The sequence below is a fragment of the Ammospiza nelsoni genome, chromosome 4 (genome assembly GCF_027579445.1).
Source record: "Ammospiza nelsoni isolate bAmmNel1 chromosome 4, bAmmNel1.pri, whole genome shotgun sequence".
Lineage (NCBI taxonomy): Eukaryota > Metazoa > Chordata > Aves > Passeriformes > Passerellidae > Ammospiza > Ammospiza nelsoni.
In genome coordinates, this window is record NC_080636.1 from 35,568,023 (window position 1) to 35,587,824 (window position 19,802).

General features: G+C 35.2%; 1 protein-coding gene across 3 annotated transcripts in view; it reads left to right on the forward strand.

Annotated features, from left to right (window-relative positions):
- The window catches only part of VEGFC (vascular endothelial growth factor C), a 190,405-nt gene extending 179,776 nt beyond the window's left edge, over positions 1-10,629 (forward strand). For all 3 annotated transcript variants that reach the window (XM_059470683.1, XM_059470682.1, XM_059470684.1), the window contains exons 4-7: positions 2,574-2,725; positions 5,373-5,482; positions 5,715-6,045; positions 9,864-10,629. In XM_059470683.1, the coding sequence (XP_059326666.1) occupies positions 2,574-2,725; positions 5,373-5,482; positions 5,715-6,045; positions 9,864-9,978 (708 nt within the window). In that variant the 3' untranslated portion in view covers positions 9,979-10,629. The remainder of the gene's footprint in view (positions 1-2,573; positions 2,726-5,372; positions 5,483-5,714; positions 6,046-9,863) is intronic.
- Positions 10,630-19,802: the final 9,173 nt, after the last annotated feature.

Sequence of the window (19,802 nt, forward strand, 5' to 3'; positions counted from 1 at the left end):
GAATTGCTGTTTTATTTATTATAACTACTAACATTTTTCAGAGCAATAAATGCTCTCCACTTTTCAAATACTTCTCTAATCCCTACTGCTATCAGATCTTATGTTCTTTTGGGGACTTAAGCTCATTCATTGTAGTCTTTGGTACCGAATATCTGTCTTTAGGGATTGGTACCTGAAGGAAATGGTTTCTCCCTTTAGAGTGAATTAGTATGTTTTTTATCAAAATTTAAAGTTGGAAAGGAAGAGAAGATTTGGGCTTCTAAGAATGCAGTAAATCCAGTCTTTTAGAGAATGGAGGATCAAACAGAACAAGAAGCCATTTGGTCTCCAAGAAGAACTGCCCATTTGGGCCGTGTGGGTAGCAGCAATAGTAGCCACAGCCAACAGTGGTGCCAGAAAAGGAATTGAGAACCAGCCTCATACATAGATGTTATGAGGCATTTTTCATAGAAATATCCTTTCTACGTGTTGACATTTGGTTGTTAAATGTTGCCAGACATGCCCTATAGTGACAGCAGATGTTGAGCTTATTGTTCTGTTGGATGAGGAAGGGGAGCAAAAAATAAATTGTAGATGTTATCAAAACCATAAAGCATTGTTCATGGCCAGGTTTTACATAATCTGTAATGTTTTACTTAGATGAAGGTTCAGACAAAACTGATGCTTGTTGAGTTTATTCACTTAAATAGTTTCACTGAATAAACAGTAGTAGCTATTGGGTGAGGTAAAATATGTTACTATTAAGAGAATTTATTTGAACAAACTGAGGGTAATTTGAGGAGGTCAAGGAAACTAGTCTACCGTTATGTTATTTAACTAGACTTTTTTGTCACTGCACCACTGAAGTGGTGATAGGAATAGTTGTTAGCAATATTCATCTCCAAATGATACCTTTCACAGTGGAAGGATAAATGTAAATTAAGATTAATTCACGTTCACCATCATTTCCAGTTCCATTACCATGATTGATGTGTCTCAGCAGTTTTTGTGAAATTTCTCTCGGTGATCTCCTGAAGCTGAATTGGACTGTTGGGCAGGGACCTACCTCTTTTAGGTGGTTTGGAAATGTAGCAGTCGTCCTGTGCTGCCATCTCCAGTGGTCTGGAGTCTGCTATGCTTTGCAGCATGGCAAATTGATCTACTGCAAGAATACGGGAAGAACATGCACTTGTTTTCCAGCTGCAGTTAGGTCCATTCACAGACTCATGCTTATTTCACTTTCTAAGATTTATCAGTTCTCTCTGTAGCAGGTTTTTATTTCAGCTTCAGAAAAGCAAGGTCATACTGTCATGAGAGAACAGAAAAAAAAAATTCTCCTTACATGTGTAATATTGTAATTAAGTTCATACTCTTTGTTCTGCCCATCAATTCATGCATATTTTCTAAGAATCAGCTTTCTAAACAGGTGAATACATCCCATAATGCTGTATTCTATATTTTAAAACATTTAAAATTACCAGTATTCTGATTATATTTGCACGCTGTGTAAATGACATACTCTAAAGTTACAGATTTTTAAAGAGCATTGCAAATACATCTCAGCTAAAAATAAAGTTTTTTATACAATCTTACCAAGTGGAACTGGAATAAAAATACCAATGACCATTTTTAAAGGTAGTAAAGTCCCCAGAAGATGAAGAAATGTTCTTAAATGTATTTGGAAGAATGACTGAGCACCTAAAAGGCAGCAGTGCACTGTTGCCCTTCTTAAAGACCATCAAAAACCAGCTTTTCAGACTTTGACCTAGTGTATTTTGCCTAGCTTTTCAGGAGATTATTGAGACTTTAATTTTATAGCAAAACCTACTTAATTTGATAAAGTAGATGTCCTGAACTGAAAACTGAACTGTTCTTCTGTTATCACTTGTTCAGTTTTACTACAAGACATCGCTGAAGTTGTTCTCTTTCACCAGTTGAACTATAATTTCCGCTAAAATTAAGATCTTGTTAATTCACTTACAGATTATTTTATCAGTAGTGGATATTTCTTAATACTTTGGGGGAAAAAAAAGAATAGTTAAAGATATATTTTATCAGGATAGGCATATAACTTGCACAGAAACAAATACTAAAAATTTTTAAAATGTGGTAAGCTGAAGTTCAAATGTTATTCATCCAGAACTGGTGTGATCAAGGTCCACTATACTGCTGTGTTACATAATCTTTTGTAATTGTGCAACTGATATATTAGGTGACAACTTACTGTCTTCTTTATATTATTCTTCAGTTTTTCAAAGCACCTTCCTAAAGTTTCATTTTGGATTTTTTTTAAAATACTGCCAGTTTGAAGTCATCTCCTCTAGAAAAATGAGTTCTTTGTACATTTTCCTCTCATATATTAAATGTTGTAGTAAGCAAACTGGCATGTAACGGGGTTTAACACTAAAAATGTTAGTTATCACATCATAGCTATTATATTCATTCTGTACATAATAATTATTTAGCAATATAATTGAATGCCGGAGGACAACAAAAAAAATCTGAGCTTAAATTCTTGATAGGTTTTTTGTATGTCCTTCCGTTAGTTTTAGCTGGATCTGTGACAGAGGTGTTTTGCTTTTTGCCTTTTGTAGCTGTTTGAGATCACGGTGCCGCTGTCCCAGGGCCCCAAGCCCGTCACCGTTAGCTTCGCCAACCACACTTCCTGCCGCTGCATGTCCAAGCTGGACGTGTACAGACAGGTCCACTCCATCATACGGCGCTCCTTGCCAGCAGCACAAACTCAGTAAGTATCAGCCTTGTCTTGCCTTTCACTTTGTGAGCAAACCTGTATAATTCAGAATTAAAATACTGCTGGGAAGTTCTCACAGCTTACATAGGCGAGCTATGCATGGCAGTAGCAGAATGCGTTCTGCAAGGGAGCTGCCATTATTTTACACAATTTTACTAAATTAACATCACCTTTTTTACCCAGTAGATTAACTGGAGCAACATGATTTAAAACTGAAGAGTAATGTATGTGGGATTTGCTTGATGAAAGAGCTACAGTCCAATTGAGACTTAAAAAAAAAAAATCAGCAAAATAAATTTATTTTCAAAAGAAAAGCTAAAAAATATCTCTGTAAATAATTAGGAGACAATATTTCTCTCTCAATCTATATTTTCATATTTTGAATGCTTTTTTTTAAAGGCTTGTTTTTTAGGGAATCTTTAACTCGCAAATCTTTCTTCACATCTTCACGTGCCAGAGGTGCATATAAAATAGAATGGAAGGGGGAAATAAAGGGTTAATTGACATTCCATAAAAGTAGCATGTTGATTTTTTTATGTGTGTAATTTTGAATGAGAAATTTCACAGAACAATCTGGCACCATAAATCTGATTTTAAGTTATTAAAACACTTGAAGATCTCCTTCCTTAATTTAGAGTTTTCAGCGATGATTTTATGATGTATAAATATGTAGGAGGTCAAAAACACATAACAGACTAGCAGTTGCTTTGAAGAAGAGTCAATAACTAGAAGCCAGTCTGGAATGAATTGACATTTTTTAATAAGGTGAGTGAGTAGAACAAATTTCTCAGAGGTGTTAAGCATTTTCCTCAGTGGTTTCAATCTGTTTAAGTCTGGATGTTTTCTGACATGTTCCTAAACATAAATTAAACTCAAATAGAATATAATCTATCTAATTTGTTCATCAAAACATGGATCATAAACAGTAGCTTGGAAATAAATCTATTCATAATTAGTTTAGTTGCATAATTAACAGATTATTAAAAAACAAACCCAAGAGTCAGTAAGAAAGTCAAATTGTGTTGACTCTCTCCAGCTTCTCTGTGTTTCTAAGTTAAGAGCAGTTGAAGTGATCAGTGCAGGAGTTTATTCTAGCCAGGAAACAGCTAAGTGTAGTTGAGGGAGGTGAGAGTACAGACACCAGACTTGGACCAGCACTCACAGGTAGCAGTTTGTCCTGTGACTAGGAAATCACACTTCAACAGAGGTAAGACAACATAGTACTAGATGAGAATATATAAAGGTCTTCTCTACTGTTACTTAATGTATTTAAGTTTAAAATCTGTGGCTTCATGCAATAAAAAAGCAGGAGGGTTTGATTTTTGGTTTTTTTGGTTTAATTTGGTTGGTTTGGTTTGGGTTTTTTTTAATAGAATACAATAAGATGTCTGTAGATTATCCATATAATTTCTCAAGCAGAATTGGAAGGTAGGCTAAAGGAAGCATATGCCAAGGAAACATATGCAAGAGTGAGATCATTACTGGGATGAAATCAGGAAACACTAGTTTGATAAAACTATAACTATACTGGGGTGAAGCAGGGCGATGTTAAACCACAGCAGTCTTTACAAGTGCAGTGATTTAGCGTGTTGAACGGGAGGGGTCTACTTGAATGATGATCACGGAAGAATATCCCAGCACCTGCATTTTTGAATGTGTGAGTAATGGTGCTCAGGGGAATGAAAAGTGCATGAAATGTGTAATATAGGTGTTGTCTTAAAAGATGAGTAGGATTTTAGAAATACTACAGAAACAATGAATAAATTACATAGCCCGGATACATGAAGTTAGGCTTGACTTGTTCAAAGATGTAATGTCAGCTGTGGTGATAAAGAAATTGCAAGCAAGGAAGATGAGATAATACACATAAATATTCTATCAGTGATTCACCAGACAGCTCACTTCACTCATTCTTTAAAAAGGCAACAGCTGCTGTTTGGATTTTTTGCTTTCTTTGGTACTACTACCTTGGCTGCAAACTCTAGAAGGAAAATAGGACTAAAGTGTTTAGTTGCTTATTGTCTTTATTTTTAAAGTGAAGAGGCATCACTGCTGAAGGTCTAATTCTTTAGATTCGAGAAGGCTGGCCAGAATGAGTGACTGATGAGAAATTGTCAGCTAATGGCACATAACTTTCACATAAAATGGAATGGAATCTGATAAACTGATTTTATTTTTTAAAGTTTTGCCTACACAATTAATTACAAAACTATTATTGCTGTCTTTTGACATCTTAAATTTGAAAACATTTTTGTAGTTCAAAGAACTACATGGAAAATGCCTGTTACCATGCAGTATTTGGCATACAAAAGAATTTTTATACTTGTCTATATGAGGCTTATGTTCTGCGGTTAGGTCTGTTTCAAATCAACATCAGCAAATTACAAATGCCATCTTCTGGAATTTGGAGCTAAAACTTGATGTATGAGAAGGTTTCTTCAACAAATGGTTGAAAATCTCTGAAGTGGGAAGAACCTTCAGTAGCAGACTTGACAGGAATAAAAAAAAAATTATGAATGAGCTGACACTCTTAGAAAGATATTTGCAATAGTGAGAAACTAAAGCAATCAACAACTGAAATAGGGTTTTTTCCCCCTTGAGTTCTTATAGTAGTAAATCAACAGCATTTTTAATTTCGCAGGTGTCATGTGGCAAACAAGACCTGTCCGAAAAATCATATTTGGAATAATCAAATTTGCAGATGTTTGTCACAGCATGATTTTGGTTTCTCTTCTTACCTTGGAGAATCTGGTAAGCACTTTCCCTTAAAGCATCAACTGTCCTCCTAAAGACAAGAAGCTGTAGTAATTATTTGTATAGTTTTCTGTATCATTGCTACTACTGGTTGTTGCTGTCTTTTGATAAATTCTTGTTTTTGAAACACCATAAAAGGTATGGATTTGCTCATTTCTTCACATAAAAGTGAGTGAGAGAGTAGACACAATATTCTGGTACTAGTGGGACTTCTCTGCTGCTTTTGCAGACACATCTGAAGGATTCCATATCTGTGGGCCGAACAAGGAGCTGGATGAAGAAACCTGTCAGTGTGTCTGCAAAGGAGGCGTGCGGCCCTCGAGCTGTGGACCTCACAAAGAGTTAGACAGGTCATCCTGTCAGTGCACGTGCAAAAACAAACTGATCCCTGCATCCTGCGGGCCCAACAAGGAATTTGATGAAGAGAGGTGCCAGTGTGTATGTAAAAAGACCTGTCCTAGACATCAGCCGCTAAATCCTGCAAAATGCATCTGTGAATGTATAGAGTCTCCCAATAAATGCTTCTTGAAAGGAAAAAGGTTCCATCACCAGACATGCAGGTAAAACCACAGTTTTTATTTCTTTTATGGTGTTCAAGGCCTAAAATTTTGGGTTGTGACATTATCTGACTTGTTGAATTGCTTTGTAGTCTTAAACTCTAAGCCTGTTGTCAGTTCAGTTTTTATCTTCTATGACTTCTATAATCTCTAAGAGGAAGCTACTAGACACAGTAAGTATCCTAAAGCATATTTAGTTTCTGGTGCTCTTAGACTGCTCCTGGTACTTTTCTTCCTTTTCCTTTTTTTTTTCCTGGTGAAAATGAAAAAATTTAATTAGTTGGAATTAAAAGAAATATATATATATATACACATATATACATTTGTTCATCTTTATAAAGAAAAATGTCAAATATAAGTAGAAATACTTGTTTTTAAATCTCTAAAGTGAGGGAACAGATTATTAACTGGCATTACTTGTTTATAAGTATTTGGCCTTTTAAGTGACAGAGAAGAGTTGTTAGAAACATCAGAAATTATTTCTTCTCTTTAATTCAATTTTATGTTTGCATAGAGAAAGAAACCAGCCTGATTACATAAGCTTTACACATTACAAAGCCTTTGCACTGTAGGTTTCACTTCCAGCAGTGCTACAAACATAACCCACTAACAGTTTAAAAGAACATTCACAACTAGAGAAGTCAGGCACTTAAGCCAAGAAATGCCATAATAAATATATGATGTTGATTTCAATATCTCTGTTGATTTAAAGACTTAGTATTTGAGGGAGGAAATTAAGTTCAGCCTTTCTCTGTTGTGTTGTGGTTGAATACGATAGAATCATTTTCTCACTTCCCAGGACAGTGTGATATAGGATGCTTTTACCTTTTTTCTAAGCTCTTTTTCTTTTGTCTTTGAGTGCGGAAAGCAAGGTTTATATATGTTGTTACTTTATATCTCTAGAACCAATAGTCCTGCAGATGTTAGCACTGTTAGAGGGGACAATCTCTCCTCCTTAAGAAACGACTTAGCATAGGTTTCTCACATTTTGGTTCTGTCCAGCACAAGCTGTTTCTAAAAGGAATAAAAATCCTGCAACATCCTTTTTATTTCTGAAAGATCCCTTGCTCATTTAGAACAGCATCAATTATACAATTTAATTTATATAATAAAAATATAAAATATTTTTATGATACAAATTTATTAAAAATAAATGGAAGTACCATTCTGTTGAGATTTGTACTAGACATGTGAGCCCTAGACATGAGCATAATCCTGTAGTCAGTCCTAGTCAGCTCCTGGTCCTACAAGTAATGCTTGTAGCTTCTGGCTTTGAAGCAGTAATATTTTTATGCACTGTAGCTAAATGCCTCTGCCTCTAGTGTTACACCCTGCTTCAGATGAAAGGAATACAAAATCATCTACAAAGCACAGGATGGGAAGGGAAAAAAAGCTTTTAGCCTACTGCTTTTTAAAGTGATTATGCTGCTCAAGAAGTAGCATTTCCTCATTTCGTCTATTGGAGTTCTTAGAGTGCCCACTGTAACAGTTTGGGCATTCTGCGCAGCAAAAATTCACAATTATTGACCATAAAGAGAAAGTTGCTGCTGCTTTGCCCAGCTCTATGAATAGTGACTAAACATCTATCTTAGCTCCTGTGTGCTCAGATTTTCCTCATTGAAACAGACTTCTGTCACATGAAACCACTCTGTAAACAGCATTCAGACCAAATCTCTTGAAAGACCTGGTCTATTGTTCAGCAGTTTCCTAAGGAAACCACATTTTATGTAGTTACAATGACTCTGCTGCTATTCACCTTGTGCTACCACCTCTAAAATTTATTTTGGTCAGTTTTGGCTGGGCCAGATAACTGGGAACTTCATCTGTTAAGCACTTTAGAGGAGGAGAGGGACTTTCTTGCTCTGTTGAAATGTCCCAAATAAGGATAAGACTGAAGTAACCTGACCTTGACTGCTACTAGACACAAACTCACATGGGAGAGGTGCTGTATAGCACTCCCAGCTGCAAGTTGAAGTTCACAAGGACGCATGAATCCTAAGCAAAGTGAACTCCTCATGGTTAATGTTTTCATGAGCGCTTTTCATTGTGTACAGTCATAGACATGTGGAAGAGTTTGGCTTTGCCACTTTCTCTTCTTATTTAATTTTGCTGTCATTTAGTACAATGGGCTGAACTTTCATGGCAGAGACAGCAAGAAGGTGAGTTCAGTGTTTCATCCACTGCATCTCTGTGGAGAACCTTTTTCCCAGAATGGACCCCTAGCTGGTTGCTTGTTCACTTAGAATATTAGGTCCTTCCACAGACCTTTTAGTTGCCTTTTACCACTGTTTCCAAATTTTCGGGGGAATAGATCGCTAGGGGTTTGAGAGATTCCCATGAGCTGCTACACTGATTTCAAATTTCTGTTAGGTGGCACACAACAGTGTTCCTCCCTGAATTAGAGAGACCACAGTGGTGAACTAATCTGTGATAAATGACATTGAAAACACTGAACATGATGTGACTAGTTAATAAATGTCCCATTTGCAGTCTTCCTCATTCCTTATCGCTTTCCTCATAGCCAGATTCATTTGTTGAACTGGATGGTGTGAATTAATGTAACTGTAGTGCAGACCTGATATCATAAACAAATTATTGCAAAGTAGTAACTTAGTATCCAAAGCAGGCACACAAGATACTAACTTATTTGCAACAACAATAAGAGTCGCTGCAAGCCTGAAACAAGAATTACCGAGGGAAGAGGAGAGTGACATTGCACAATTGAGCGTGCTGTATATATGCAAGTAAGAGTTATCGTAATAGATCATAATATCAGTGTTTCATAAACAGGCACACATAATTTCAATACAAGTTTTAACTGTAACTGTGCTGAAATTCAAGACATATACTTTTGTCTTTTGACTCATTGCCAGTGTCTGAAAAAAATCACAGACTTGTACTTTGTCTCTATTATACACCACAAAGTATTTAGCATTGTTATTGTAAGGTTATTTTGGGTCAAGTTCTTGTTTTAATAGAAAAATTAAATAGGAAAAGGAAGGGTTCAGGGACAACCAGAGATATTATCTTTGTATAAGTTCTATTTTTCAGTCAAGGAATTGGTGAGGAAAACTTCTGCCACTGCACACGGAGATGTGCTTTGTGGTTCAATGCTGTATTACTTATTAAACTTATTTTAATCAGATAGATACTAATTCTTTTCTTTCTCAATTAAGATTTATCAGAAACATGATAAATAGGCTCTGATTTTTCTTCCGAATGCACACAGATGCAATATGAATGCAGATATATTCCCACTGGCTCAGAGACTGCCTGTGTGAATTTGCAGTTTGAAAGGAAGTATGTTCTCATTTTCAAGATCAGAGTCACCGTGCAACATATGTAGGCAAACCTCTCTCAGGCTTATTGAAGTAGTCAATAAGATGAGAAACAGTCCTGGGTAGGAGAGTGAGAGATTTGGTTATAACATGATTCTGGATTACCACCTCCAATTTGCAGCATGCAGTAGGTTACAACTAACGAATCTGAGTACAGAAATAGATCCTATTTTCAAACTAAAGCTAAAAAATAGTACTCAAGATTAGAATGCAACTACAGCCAGCAGTGTGATAAAAAAAGATCCATATGTATCTGTTGCAATAGAATAATTTCAGTATAATTTGTTATTGTTTCACTGTCTTTTGTAAAGAATAGTTCAACTGAAATTGTTTGTAAGAACATAAAAACTTAAAATATATATGTGTTTGTAGGAATTAAATATTCTGTTGAGAAATAGCAGTGTGAAGGCACACAGCTTTCTGTTCCAGTTAACTATAAACAATGGTTTTATATTAATGCCCACTTTTTTCCCCTTTCTTCAGTTGTTACAGACCTCCGTGCACGGTGCGGACGAGACGCTGCGACGCTGGCTTTTACTTCAGTGAAGAAGTGTGCCGCTGTGTACCTACATATTGGAAAAGACCACTTATGAATTAGCCAAGAGAGCACTACTTGCTACGCTGGTGTACACTTTTCCATTAGAACAAAAGAGCAACAGAAACTTTGCTAATATTTGGAATTAAATGTTCACCAGAGACCCTGTGGGGCTTTCAGAGACAGACTCGTGCTTTTCTCAAGACGTGGAAAGCAAATATAGAAAACAACTGGGGTTCGCGTTTTGTAAAGAACTCAATAAGGACTTGTTTTCTGTCAATGACCAAATGCCTAGGTTCTCCTTCTTGTGATTTTTTTTTTTAAGAGATAATGACTATATAATTTATTTCCACTAAAACCATCGTGCAGCATTTCTGTTTATAGCAGTAACAATTGTTAAAGCTCACTGTGATCAATATTTTTATATCATGCAAAGTATGTTTAAAATAAAATGGAAATCGTATTATATAATGGTGAGAATGTTTAATCATCTGCCTAAAAAAGGAACTCAGATTCAGCTCTATTTTCTGGATTCTTAACAGGGAAAGAAGCAATAAGGAGAAAGCAGAAGGCTGCAGACATTTTCTTGTACCTGTTGTGTTTGCCATGTGGCAGACTTACATTGAGGGTTTTGTGAGCCAATGGTACTTCTGTCTCTAGAATGAAAGTAGAAAAGGCATAATTAATAATAAGGAGAACATTGGAGATTCTGTACATTGCCCAAGTATAAGGACTATGTTTAAAGCACAGCAGCAACTACTCACATCATAATATATTCATCTCCTATTTTATTTCTTGGTGTCATTCCCAAGGAAAAGTATAAAACTGAGTCTGTTCAAGATTATTGGCATGTAAGTGGAAATACCAAGATTGTTTTTTATTTAGTGTTACAGGCTACGTTATAAATTTTACGGCTAAGTCTTTCAAAATGCTTGGATGAGTTTACCATTATGTAGTCAGATCTCTTGATCAATGTATACAGATGCAAATATATTTTAAAGGGGAAAAAATATATTCCAATGGGGACATGAAAGGACTTGTACCAGTCTGCTGTGGATTGACACAGTCTCTACAGTGAAAAAATCTCTTTCAGAAAATATGAAATCAAACATCTACAATTTTAAAACAAGGTAAGATTTTTAACTTAGAAGTTGGAAGGAAGTTTTTTACTTACAGAAACTTTGTTGGGTGCAGAGTGGAGCAAGCAAAGCTGCAAAGCAAAATTTTTGTGATGGGAGTGGTCAGAGCTCTAAAAATAATTCTGCTGGGTCTAAACAGCTTTTCTTAAAAGAGTTATTGATGAAATAGTATTTTATTCCAGAACTTTGGCCAGGAGGGGTTGCTTTTCTAGATTCTTTGTATTTCATAAGTTTTGATTACTCAGTCCCCATGGTGGGTTGAGGCAGTGTAACAGGATGAGAGATACTTTGAGACTTCAGCACTTTCCACTGTCTGCCTCCTACTCTCAGTGTTCTTCTTAAGAGGCCAGCTGTTTATTATCCAAACAGGATAATAGGATGAAGTTCAGGCATGCAAATTCTGAACAATGTCTTTATTACCATATTGCTTCAGCAATCAAATGCAGGTAGAAATGTGGATGACAATTTACCATTGATGTACAACTTTAGCTGTCATAACAACTCACACTTCCATCAGTAGGATTGGTAGTCACGAAAATCATCAGTGTCTAAATTGGCAATGTTGACATAATAGCTAGAGGTTAATGTTGAAATTTAATTCAGTATTCAAAAAAATTCAAGTATCCACTTCTATAGGTTACCTGCTTGAATGAAGCCTAAAATACCTTAAGAAACAATTGAAAAACAAATTGGATTACTGCCGTGACTTGTATTGATGAACCAAAACCACTACACTTTTAAAAAGATGTGAGGGAAAAAAAACCCACTGTAGGTGAAGATTTTAAATTTCTGTCCCAGACCAATACAGAAGAGAGGCAGTGAAGAGAAAGACAAACCAAATCTGATACCAGGAACAGAGCCTAAGTAAGCAGGTATCTAACTAACAGATCAGAAATGTACTTCTGGTTATAAAGTAGAAGGGCACAAGTGAAGGCAGAACAAAATCTACATTCCATCACGTAATTCCACAGAGATGATAAAAATTGCATGTTAAAACAATATGCAAATAAAAAAACCAAACCCTGCAAAACTGAGCAATGATCAAATGTCTAAATTTTTTTAAAGGGTTCATGAAAACAGCTAATAAACCCATTGTGGCTAAGCAGGTACTTACATTTCTACTGAGTGAGCATACTACACTCAAAAATAGTAAAACCTGTCTGAGTAGGGAAGGGAAGGCAGGAAGTTCAAAAATGAGACCAGTGAACAAGAAGTTTCAACATTATCACAAAACACTAGTATCCAATAAGAATTACATTCTTGAATGCATTTTTCCTTTCTTAAGTTTCCAAGTACTGAGACTTTTAAGCATAAATTATGCCAATCTAAGTAAAATAAGATTTATAGAGAGCAAATTCCTGACTTGTAAAAGTTACCACAAAGTCAGGTTTGTGTCTGAGTAAAGTGAATGGTTAGCCATTCACAAAATGATGTAGATGCATAGAATAATTTATACAAGCAATTGATAACATTTTCTGATAATCAAAATCTCCAGTTCTACTTTCCACAAGCATAATTTTATAAAAATGCATTATACATAACACAAAAATCAGAATTATTATCATTACTAGTGGAGAGACTCTACAAATTCTATATGATAAATGTGATTCCATTTATCTCCATACTGTCATGAAATAATCTCTAGGGTAGGTCTTCCTTGCATTTATTACATAAAGTAGCTTATAGGTCTACACTGTTTCCAGTTTTGAAGTGATACTTGATTATGATCTCTTTGAAATTATCATCTTCACTTCAAACCTTTATATTCTTAAAAAAATATAAAAATAGGTTATACAGCTTAAAAGGAGATTTGATAGATGATAATTCTATATGCAAGTTATTCTGCACTGACTCCAAATAAAAAGCTTGTATTGTTATTTGTCTAAAATCCCTGTACCTTGTACAAAAATTACAAGGTGGTTGGGAGAGGGAGAGCGCATGTAACTGCAGTAAATCACATTTAATAGTAAACAGACTTATGCTTGCATTTCATCGGGAATTTACAGCAGTTTCTGCACTCTTTCAATATTGTACTCTAGGGAGACCGTAAATTCTGCAGGGTAAGCCCCCTCTACCTGCCTGACCAGAGGGACATGCTATTTACAGTGTCAGTGCTGTTGGGCAGCTGGCATGTTTGTTTAATTCATGCTGAACAAGTTGATAGTAAATCAGGTCTCTCAGCTCTATTTGAAAGACCAGCATGAAATCTTGGCATATGCACTGTATCATCTTGAAAGGCTTAGTGTGAGGATTGCTTTCAGTATTCTCATTTTCAGCCTTAAGATCTCAGTTACAACTCCAGTTGCCCTTGAATTTTAGCATATCTCCCATTTCTTTCAAGCATAACCACCCATCACATCTATACCAAAAGACAGGAATGGAATAATTAATGCAGTCAGTAATCTCATCAACAGATTAGCCTGAGGAACAGACTGCATTCTTTCAAATATTATTTATTTTATATTTAATTTAAGGATATATTCTTAAAATATTTTGATATAAGTATATTTAATTTTGCGTCATTTGGAGGTACAAATGGTTGCTGTCAGGTAGAAAAGTTTGAAAATGGTCAATTCAGAATTTTCACAACTTTTTCATTTAGAAAATATATCATAGGATGAATTCTTAATATTACAGGGGTTTTGCTTCCTCAAAGAAAATAAAAATAATAGTTGATAAATTATTTAATAGTTTCTTTTTGTTCTCTTTCTCTTTTCCTTTTGCATTTCAGATAAAACTATTGGGAAAGAACACAGGACAACCTTCTAATTGAGTGATGAAATAATAAGATCAAATGAACGAGGTATTAAATTTTTTTAAATTTAATTAATATTAATGGCTAATAGTAACTAATGAAATTAGGCCAGTTAAATACAAGTTTAAGACTCCACAATACACTAGAGGTCTCAAAAGCTCTGGTGAAATGACAACCTTTTTATAGAACACGTGTCTGGACTCATTTTATCTCTACTCTCTCGTCCAAATGTTGTAATGGAATGTGGACAGTAGAAAACATTAGGAGGTCAGCAATTTTATAATTAAAAGTTCAAAAATTTTAGTAATTTATCATTAAAAAATTATAATTTGTCTGTAGTCTGGATCTGTGAATTAGGGGACCTTATTTCAGCTTGAGAATGTACTAAATTACAAGTAGCACATTCCAGAAAAAAATAAAAAAAAATATAACACATAAAAAACATAAAAATCTTTGCTCTTTTATATAAGCATTTCTGCTTCTGGCAAACGACAGAAACCTCTAGTAAATTTTTATTACCATTTATTCCCTTTTCTTCTCAGCAAAACCCTGTCATGAAAATAACATCTTACAGATTCAGGTAATTTTCCTGATCCTGAGTAAGGATATTGTATCCATTCATGACAGTCACTGCCTTTCAACTGCATTTCAGCAAACTCTTTATCCCTTCTCTACATTTACAATCAGCTGTATGTGGTCACTGAGCTCTTCCCCTTTGCTCTCTTTCTCAACTTAAATTACTTCTCTTGGATTTCTGCCCCATATCTCAGTCTCCCTGTAAGAGCATGTCTATTTCCCTGCCAGCCTTCTCCACATATCACTGTTAACTCTAACCCTTCTATTTCCCTTTTTTATCCAGTCTCTCCCTAAAAATAGCATTGCTTTCTTCTCTGTTATCATTAACACCACTTTATTCTCTCTCTTAAATAATCATGCCAACACTGGGATTAATCTCATTTTAGACACCTAGTGTTACTCTTCACTACACATACATGAAAGCAAGTGTTAAAAATAAAGTCTGAAACTTCACATTCCAAATTTGCAAATCCAATCTGTCCAAGCAAATAATAATAATAGTTACAGTTGAGAGCTCCCCAAAGCAAACTTGCAAAAAAAGATAACACATATATTGATCACCCTAGCAGATGCCACTTGAAACAGAAAGGATAATTTACAAACAAAAAAACAGTTTATAATATCACTCTCCCAGTAAAAAAAATTCAAGTTTTAATTCTGCTGGATTCTGCAGTCTAACAGTGCACTCACCCAGTCCTCGATGTCCAGCACAGCATTTGGAACTAAATTCAGCCTTGTTACTGAGTTTGTGTTCACATCCCATGCTGTGTGGGGAATAAAATCTTGGGCTCCAGGGCAGGTAAGGATACTTCTCATCTATCCCACGAAAACCCCGAGGTCTGTGCTCTTCCTTAGGACAGATGTACCCACCACTTGCTTTGCAGCACTGTGAAGACAGATGAAATGGGGTTATGGAATCTTTTCCAGAAGGATAATGCTAATTTTAAGGATAGATACTATTTGTAAGCTCAAATCTTATATCTATTGATGCACTTTTCACTAACCTGCACACTGTCCAGTAATTTGGCTGGAGAACACTTTTGGGTCAGTGTAGTCCATGGGGTGCGATCAGAGTAGATACTGTTGGTTTCAGCTTATCCAATCAGTTTTTGTAAACCATTTAAGAGACACTTATTTTGAAGTGCAGCAAATAACCTCTAACTGAAGGACAAAAATACCTTGGACATGTATTGCTTTCAGAAAAAAAAAAAAAAAAAAAAAAAAAAAACCAAAACAAACAAAAAAAAAACTCACAAACAAACAAAAAAACTCCCTAATCATATGAGCAGATACACTGCCTGGAGGCTTAGTTTGAAATAAACTTGAACTAGTACTAAGATCTGACTTCACTTCCAAACTATGACCAAAATACAAAGATATTTTTTATGTAGAGAATGATCTTTTATCAAATGTAATTTCTAAAAATAAGAGAGTGAGTTTTCAAACACATATTGGTGTTAACTGTCAGAAAACTGTGTGACAGCACACTTGCATATTTTTTTGAAAGAACAGGCTGTGCAGCAATGAGATGTCTTGATATTGCTGCAAGTATTATGTATAAAAGATCAATATTCTTTTGAAAGATTAATAATAGTAGCTTACACTTTAGAGAATCCAAGTGGTAGAATTTTATCTGTTCATTCAGTACATTACTGCAATAAGTTTAAAAACATTCAGCATTCATAATCAGAGGTCTTTATGTTTCAAAGATCTACAAGTTAACATTTCCTTTTATTATGGCATTGTTCTTTGAAACATGTAAAAAGTATATCTCATATTCTTAAACTGTAGCTTAATTTGAAAAACAGTTCTAAAATAACTATTTTCAATTTAGTAACTCTAACAATGATAAACAACCAGTGGCTGAAGAAAACGTCACCTTTCCTAGCCTACAGGCTCAGTTCAGATATTCACTCTGTTTCCAGTCAGAGTCCTGCAGAACTGTGCACACAGATTCCTAAACCAGCATCTTCTCTCTGAGTGGTGTAGAATTGGGAATGCAGCTGCAGCCACCAGTGCTGACAGATTCTGGGTTCTTCTGTGACTTTCCCATCAGGCAGCTTCTAGGGCCAGCTTGGAATGAAGATCAGGTGCTTAAGGGGCTTCTTCAAACTCCCAGGAAGAAAAATCAATACTCAAAAAAGTAAAAATAAATAAATAAATAATAATAATCTCAGCAATTGAAAAGAACACCAAGAAGGGGTTAGCTGAAGACAAGTCAATACATCTGCAGGATGAGCTTGTTGCTGACATCACTGATCTGAATTCTTCTGATCTGAATGGCATTTCTCATTTCAATGGCTTCACTGTAAGACTGTGATCAGTCTTCAGAGTAGCAAGGCCTGGTAAATATCATCAAGCACTCGTGTTCTTTACAGGTTGTTCTATCACTGACTACTGAAGAAGGGAAGAGCTACTCAGGAGTATTTTACCTGAAAACTCCAGGTTTCTCAGATTGGTAACTATAGCTGTTACAACTCTCTAGCTTGAGAAGACATCATCCCTAAGTTTTGTTCCTTTTCCATGCAAAATGAAGCAGCATGGGATTTCTTTTTAGCCCTCCGTGAGAGAGCCAGAAACACTGTGAACCTCAAAGCATGCCTCATGGAAAAAGGGCTGAAAAAATAAGACAGAGAAAACTGAAATTCTCACAATTTATGAAGTGTTAATTAAGATTAGGAGCATTTGAAACAACTTCTACTGACAGCAAAACCATTCATATGAGGTTTGGAAAGTTGTAAAACAGTCAGCTTAAACCAAATTGTGGTCTCCATCCACTGTTTTGTCCCTGCCACGAGAGTTTGCAACACAGTGAAATGCCACACCAAAACATAGCTAAGCCTTAAGCATACTCACTAGTCAGTGCTGAAAATCTCCTTCTCACTGAAGAATCTGTAAAGAGACAGATGAAAGGATACATAAAGGAAAAAACACAATGAATTAGATTCACAAATGACTTTCTAGTCACGGTGAGTGATACCTAAATCCTAAACTTAGACCAAAAGGATTCCTCTTTAATTTGCTCCCAATTCATATGGGGCAATTTCTGAAGTAATTGTCCCTAACCTGAAGATGCACTTTGGCAAGTGCCTAGAATGCAGTGTATATACCTAAATTCTATCAAGGCATGTAAACCGATGACTTCTCTATTTAATCTGTGAAGTAAAATTCAGTAGATACTCAAAGTTCTAACAGCTTTACACCCAAAACTCAAGTGAAAGGTTCTCTTACTTCTGTTTAAGTTATTATACTTCATATAAGCAAGGAAGATTCAAGTCAGAAATGGAGAACATAATACTCTAAACTAGTGTGGTTGACTTGACCAGGATTCCAGTGCTATTTATTTGACCATCATGTTTTTGTAAGAGAACACCAGATGTTAGAGAAGGGGCTGAACTGTCCAGGAGGTTACCACCTGCTGTAAGCCAGTAGTTCTGGAAATGTTACAAATACGGGAATAAATCCTTTTCATCTAGTTCTTGTGACTATTTCTCATTTCTCATGGGAAATGCTTTTGTCATGTTTTTCTTCTGTAGGATATGACATGCTTTGCTTTCTTCAAGAAAGTGACATGCAATGGTTCTTCTATGGGCAAAGAAACTCCACATATTTTTTGTATTTTTGCTGTGATCTCATTAATTTGTAGGGTAAATTGACGCAGTAAGAACTGGTTTATACTTAAATTTTCATCTGCCTTGCCAGGTGCGCATTTGATTATTTTGGAATATTTCTTGGTTTACAATGCTTATTTAATGATTTAATAAATTAATTAAATTTATTAATTTTATTTATTTTGATGATTATTTAATCCTTTATATATACACCTTGATGAAAGCAATTCATTTCCATTTTTTAAGCTGTCATCTTCATGCGTAGTAAGGTATAACTACTAAAACAATTTTTAAAAGGAAAACATTTTGAATAAAAAAGCCTCTTTACTTAAACTTCTATTAAAATCTCTTAAAGAGTTAAATAAGAAAACTTTTCATTTGACATGTTTTGCAGTAAAAAAATTCTTTGAAGCAATTAGCTAATGTTCTGCTTGCCTGTCTTCAAGACCCAAATGTCTAAATTAATACTTAACACTCACATGTCCAAATTTATCTTAGCAGAAATGAAAAAACAAAAGTAATTGCCTTTCAAAGAAAAAAACAACATACAGGAATTTATGAGAGGTGATCTCTTCTACCCCTAAAGCCTTTAAAGTTTGGGGGTTTTTTCCTTTGATAATGTTAATTTATCCTTATTATTTACATTGCCTATATTTTCTTTTGTCTTTACATGAAATGAAACAATCATTGACCTAAACTGTCATCTGCTGAGTAGAAAACTATAAGCAGAGAAGGTTGCTCAGTGGGATCATTCCATCTACTAAGACACACAGAGTATGAGAAAAGCATTAAATATGCCCTTAATGCACTGAAAAATAATGTTACAAAAGCTAATTTATTTCTTTAAATTCTGATACATTCTGTTTTACTTCCAGATTGCACCAAACAATATGCATTTCTAACAGATCCAATCTCCCTCTCATGCCAAAATACAGAAAAAAAATGTTAAACATACTCTCTAGAGATACTTAACTACAAATAAGACAGAGAGCACTGCAAGGTTTTCATATAATTCTATAAAAACATCATTACAGTACTATTCATCTATTTTGTACATTTTCAACAGATGAAAAAGTGTATTTAATTGAAAAATAAACACAATAGAAATATCTTTCTCTTGCATAAGCCCTTTCAGACCAGAATTAGGCTGTTTTCTAGACAGTCCATAAACAAAAGACTAATTCCCATGACAAGATGCAAATGAGGCATATCCTCTATTTCACTACAAACTTTGATGAGAATTAAAAATACTTCAAGTTCTGCACTACCAGGTGCTAAAAACTGGTATCCAGCACTAGTGAGACAGGCTGTCTCACTATATTATATCTAATTCATAGATAGAATATATGCAGTTTGTATGCAGTCTGATTCCCCATAATATTTTCAATACAGCCACTGGCCAACTTTTCTGATCCATTTCTATCCTTTTCCTGCAGGTACTGTTTCTGTGAGAAGCAGAGAAGCACCAGTATCTTCACAAGAGCAGAACAACAATCTCACTTCTGGCTCAGTTGGCTTCATGCATCCTTCTGTATGGAATCTCATAACCCCACATCTGTACACATCTTGCTAAGAAGTATCCAAAAACCAAAAATCTGTATTTTGGTCCAGAAAAGGAGTTGGCTTTGAAAGACAGGACAAGAGACAGTGAGGAAAAATAATGCAGAACAGTTCTGGATCTGTAGTAAAACCATCTGTTCCCATTCCCCCAAGGGTGCCAGAATTGTAGCTCTGTAAGGCTATTTCTTTTCTTCCCATTGCTTTCTATTGAAATTAATTATTTTAGTCAATTTGTATGAAGAAATG